At 42.2% G+C, this 6,000-nt stretch overlaps 1 protein-coding gene across 3 annotated transcripts in view; it reads right to left on the minus strand.

Moving 5' to 3' along the window:
* Window positions 1-5,314, minus strand: part of MAPDA (N6-Methyl-AMP deaminase) — a 29,189-nt gene extending 23,875 nt beyond the window's left edge. For 2 of the 3 annotated variants that reach the window (XR_012788938.1, XM_075575834.1), the window contains exon 1: window positions 5,163-5,314. Coding sequence is in view for 1 of the 3 variants with exons in the window: in XM_075575834.1 (XP_075431949.1) it covers window positions 5,163-5,210 (48 nt within the window). In the remaining 2 variants the exon portion in view is untranslated. Of the gene's footprint in view, window positions 1-5,158 lie in introns of all 3 variants that reach the window. The other variant, XM_075575835.1, reaches the window with a different exon arrangement.
* Between the last annotated feature and the right edge of the window lie 686 nt (window positions 5,315-6,000).

The following is a 6,000-nucleotide window of genomic DNA, read 5'->3' on the forward strand; positions in this document are numbered from 1 at the left end:
TTGGCGTGGGAAACCTATGTTCTAGGGCACCCAGGAATAAAATAATTTTTGCCCCTAGATCCTAGGAACTCCCACACTCGACCACCACCGGGTCCGAGAATCAAGGACCACCGTAAAGGGTCACGCTCACCAAGAGGGTCGCGTCATTGACTCCAATGGCGGAGGGAAGAACAGCGCGAAAAAACGGCTAAGTCCGAAAGCCTAAAATGTGTAAGCCCATATCTCCGGTTCTGAGAAGACCAGAGGGCTGGGATTTGGGTCACTTGTAGTCACTGTTCCGGCATGACTGCATGGCCATTTCCAGCCCTCTCCGACCAACCAGACGGAGTATGGGCCAATGTAAAGAATTGTGATTTTCCCCATAGACTTCAATGGCGGCGTTACTCCATTGAAAGACTATAGCGGCGGAGCCCATTGACTTCAACGGCGGAGTTGCTCCATTGGAAGACTATAGCGGCGGAGCCCGTTGATTTCAATGGGAAAGAGTGAAAAGCAGAGATTCATTTTTAAAGCGGAGAATCCTGCATTAAAGTAATAAGGGTTTTAAATTGTATTTGTGTATCTCCGACTCGGAAGGTCGCAGCGAGCTGAAACTTGGCCACCATGGAGAGTCACCTCCGGCATGAGGGACTGGCAAGTTTCAGCCCGCTCGGCCCAGCCGAACAGATTATTTTAATATGTCTTAATATTAAAAACTGTATTGGATTTCGAAGCGGGGACAAAAGCCCGTGAAGGTTTCTGAATCTGGTTAATGTAAATGCTCAGGGGGGCGATCTATTGTCTACAACAGACCCCCTGATCAAAGGCTCAGCCACCCTAGCTGTATACATTAGGGCGGAGAAATGCAGGGCTTGAGTGGTCTGTAAGTGCTATAATTCACACCTACAGACAAAGGGTTTCCTGACCAGATCAAGGTCTGGTAGACAGGCCGGCGCCCTGACTTTTGTGTGGGGCTAAAGAAATGAGACCTGTAGGGCCAGAAGTACGCATGTGCCAACTAGCTGGGGGGCATGGGTTATCAATGTTCCCACGTTAGAGATTGGGTACAGGTAATTGTTCTCCAATGGCCTGCACTCAATGATAGGTATAGGACTGGAATTATATATAAACTGGTGTCAGCCCTATACCCTTGGTCTTCTTTTTACCAACTACTTGATGCCTGATTGCAGTTGAATTGCTAATCCTGTTTTCCTGATTACTTCATCATTCCAATCCCTAAGTAAGTGTATTTCTTGTCTGTTCTTTGTAATATCCTGTGTGTTCACCTTCTTTAAGGAATAAATTCTCTTTATTATATCTAAGTCGTGTTCAGTTCAACCCAGTTATTTGGTGTATGTTATATCCTATCACAAGTTACCGTGACAGGTATGTGTATTCAAAAGTGGGTCATTTGTGGCTCACGAGGTGGGGTATAATATTTGGCAAATAAGACTTCTTAGGATGTAAGGGTATCCAAATAATGGACCCCAAACCCATAAATCTATAAATCCATAACCCCTGGAGCTAGACCAGCTGTACTCACGACCTTCATCTGTAAATCCTGGATCCTGCGTGCTCTCAGCCCAAGGCAAACAATGTGTACTTCCTCCTGGCGTGGGAGGGGTGATGGCGATGCACTGTGTGTCAAACGCCTATGATGCGTTCTAAATGAAGGAAATGCTGCTGAAGCTGGTTGCGATATGAAAAAGAACAATTTATTGAACGTGGACAAGCATGGTTAAAAACAAGAGTCAGGGAAGAAGCCTCTGACGCGTTTCGTGCATGTACTGCAAAAATTGTTCTTTTTCATATCGCAACCAGCTTTAGCAGCATTACCTTCATTTGGAACGCATCATAGGCGTTTGACACGCAGTGCACCGCCATCACCCCTCCCACGCCAGGAGGAAGTACACAATGATGTACACACACACACACTGGAAATGAATGCCTTTATTTCTGCAAGGTCCTACGCAACATTATACAAACATACCGTTCCAAAAGTGTTATACCGTTAAGTAATAACATAAACCCAGGCAATAGCAAGGTTCAAAGCCAGAGTCACTCCGAAGGAGGAGAGTAGGCTAAGGAGAAGATCCCAATAGTGTGCACTCACTAATCTATCATAAACATTAAGGTAACAATGAAACGGCTAACTGGTGGTTTACCATAGAGGGAGGTGTAGGTATAACAAATGGTAGATAACCCCAGACAGTGGAGGTGTATGGCTTAGGGTCTATCTGGTAAAATCTCTCTGTGTGTATAGTATATATATATATATATATATATATATATATATATATATATATATATAAATAAAACTATCTGTTTGGTAGAAAATAGAAAAAAAAAAGGACAAAAAAAACTATTAAAAGCATTTATTAGTGTTTCAGTTCTTTTATTGTAAACGGCCATTGATTTGAAAACAATTTTTTTTTAAAGTTGTGTGTGCTGAGCATGCGCATTTTAAGTGAAACTTCTTTGTCTTTGGTCACTGTTTTGTCACAGATATTGAATTTGTGATGGTGATATTTTGAATTAAAATTCAAAACACAAGGTCAGTGGCAAAACGCAAAGAAGTTTGATTTAGAATGTGCGTGCTTGGCACACGTCTCTGTTTTAGCTATTTGCACTTGTATAATTATACCAACTGTCTGTGTGTGCACGTGCGTGTGTCTCTGTGTGCGTCTGTCTCTGGTGCCTCTCTGTGTGCCTGCCTGTGGGTGCCCCTGGCTGCTTCTGTCTCCCAAGCGACGAGCCCGGCAGGCACTGCACATGTGCGCCAGAGTCCGGTCGTCACTGAGCATGTGCGGCGAGACCAGACATAATGCTTTTTTTGTCAAGGTTACTGGGTGGCGCCACCGAGTCCAGGAGATGGTCGGTAAATACAGGATAGTCAACAGCAAGCAACTGAACCCAGCCTATGAGCGTCCTGTGGCCACCATCCCCACCCAACAGAAGACGCCAGTCAGATGAGGTCTGGCGGCTGCTGGATTGGGGTTGTTGCGTCCCTTACTTCAATGTTATACCGTGGGGAGTAACAATGATTGGACTGGAGAGGGGAGAGGGAATTACCCTACGAAGTGTCCCTAAAGCGCTAGATCCTATAGTACCAAGATATGTCCTAACTTAGGAAGTAACAGTGAGTGGACTGGAGAAGGGAGGAAGGGGGTTTACCCTAATCAATATCTCTAGAGTGCTAAATCTGTGGTACCGTTATATCTGCTGACAGTTTCAGTGGAACACGGCCAAACTAGGCACCTCTGTGCGTGTGCCGGTGCTAGATCGTGGCTGAGAGCTCCTATTTACCAGCTGTTGCGGTGCTTGTCCCGGTCGGACTGATGAAGCTTACGGAGTGGTCAGCTGACTACCCGACATACGTTTCACATGCGTGGCCTTTACCCTTGAGAAAGCCGCCTACATGAAACGTGCACCTTTTTTTTACGTTTGCATACTCCCCCGTGATGCCTTCATCTCCTACCTGTGGAAAGTCCGCCACAAGAGGTGGAATACAAATCGGAAAGGACGCTTCATTTCTGGTGTTTAATAGGTTTTAACCCAAAGGTGCAAGATCATCAGTGGGTTAAAACCTCAATCCCTAATTATATGCCTGCCCAAAACTAAAATCCTAATTAAGCATAATAAAAATAAATAGGAATTTGCTGTCCATGCTGGAGTCCTAAACCATTAGGCTTAAAAAGCACTGCTACCCTTTTTGTTCCCCACAGACCTTCTGGATCATTAGAGATAACATATCTTTGGTGCAACTCCCACTCCCATCCTTACCAAGGTACAACGCCTATTTTGAGGAGGCATCTGCTGTCTTCAAATCTGCTGTATTATCCAATATAGTCAATATTATAGACCGCTAATCAGAAAGCTCTGAATTGATGGTCCACGTCACCTCAATTTAAAGTTATTTCCTTTTTTTCTATATTCCAATGCAGTTTAAATATTAATATTAATTTCTATTGTTTTTCTAAATTGTTTCAAAAGCTGCAAAGCCACAAAAAAGGAGAAAAAACCGACAGGAAATCAAAGTAATCCTTCATAGAAATATTTAGTGCTTTTAAAAGCAATGATGTTGCTCACAAAAACACACATAAGTTTGGTAGAAAATACCCCTTTCTGAGATGGAAAGACCCTCCATTACTATCATTTATCTTTAGCCATTATTGTTCAGAACCAAATGTAACCTTTTCCTGTCAGAAGGAACAAAATATTATAAAGCAGCGAAAGGTTTAAATAAAACTATGTACATTGAGTACACAAAGTCTATGTTTGTATCTCACGACTGGAACAACCTACCAGAGACTCGCAAAACCGCCTGGAATATAAATACTGGTGATTTCAAGACTTCAGCTGTCGCTCATTTAAATCCTCTCTGTAACTGATAGGCCCATAATCATATTATCTCGTAAATGTCCCCAAAATGTCTGTAAACCTATTTTCATTTAATGTAACCATGGATCTGTCATCAGAACTCTGTGCTCAGGACATATTTGAAAGCGAGAGGAAACTGTCAATGTGTTACTTCCTGGGAAAACATTTTTATAAATACTGTAAATAAGTATATATTTAATCACATAAAAATGATCAAACAAACAAAAAGCCACCACTACAATTTTAAGAGACCAGAAGCTCCAATTTCACCAACACTAAATGTTTGCTGTTCATCAGTAATTATTATTTGATATTCTTTCCCTTCATTTTTCCTTTAGTAAAAGGGGTTAATTAACCAAGCTACTCAAAATCATGAAATCTTATTTTTATTCATCTGGAACCTAAAGTCAGTGTTATGGTTAGATGGGTGGGTATGGCAAGGTATGTGTGTGTGTGTGTGTGTGTGTGTGGCAAGGTGTGTGTGTGTGTGTGTGTGTGTGTGTGTGTCCATTCAATAATTACCTTGGACCAGTGCAATGAAAGCCCTGCAGCTACGATTCCATAAAGCAGATCAAGCTGTAAAATAGTGTGATATGCAGTAGAAAAGTATCAGATCTCACCACTTAATTAGATTGCAAGCTCCTCGGAGCAGGGACTCCTCTTCCAAAATGTTACTTTTATGCCTGAAGCACTTATTCCCATGATCTGTTATTTGTGTTATTCATATGACTGTCACGTGTATTACTGCTGTGAAGCGCTATGTACACTAATGGCGCTATATAAATAAAGACATACATACATACCACTTTAGGTAGGTCTCTGTAAACCTGCTGCACTGTCCCTTCTGCCATGGTGCTGTGTCTTGTACACTGAGCAAGTAATCAGCAAATCAGCTGCATGCACAAGAGCTTCCTTAAGTCTCCTTCTGCATGGTGTTATTCAATGTAAGCAAGGCAGCTCCTGATTGGTTACTGACATCTTCCTTCTTATAGGCTGATGTTTTTTCCCATGCCTCTCTTGCTACCTTTATTATTGAGACACAGTCACAGCTACATAACATGCACCAGAATGTTATGATGCATTCCATCATAATCATCTGAAAAATTGGCACTTTATTTGGCTTCTTACGGTTGCAGAGTACAGTAGATGTACAACATTGTGTAATAAAATGAGTTTTTCCATAAACACAGCATGTCTGTGCAGTCACGTGATCTCCCCCTAGACACAAACTGTGCATAATAAAGATTTGTTTTTTCCTTATATAGCACTTTAATGCGATAAACAGATTTTCTTTTAGACACAAGTCCCTGCCTCATACATTTTGCAATCCAATTTTGGGAGCAGAAAGAGATAAAGTAAGTAGCCAATATTCGAATTCAAGATGGATTGACCCACTTCAAAGGCTATTACCACTTGGGCTATTTATAGATTTGGATTTTTAGTACATGTACAGCAGGAGTGGCCAACTCCAGTACTCAAGGGCCACAAACAGGCCAGGTTTTAATGATATCCCTGCTTCAGCACAGGTGGCCATCTTTAAAACCTGACCTGATGGTGGCCTTTGAGGACTGCAGTTGGCCACTCATGCTCTACGGCAATGTATGGAGAGGGTTACATTGCTTTCCAGTCAAAAACTAGATT

Source organism: Ascaphus truei, chromosome 18, assembly GCF_040206685.1.
Source record: "Ascaphus truei isolate aAscTru1 chromosome 18, aAscTru1.hap1, whole genome shotgun sequence".
NCBI classification, from domain to species: domain Eukaryota; kingdom Metazoa; phylum Chordata; class Amphibia; order Anura; family Ascaphidae; genus Ascaphus; species Ascaphus truei.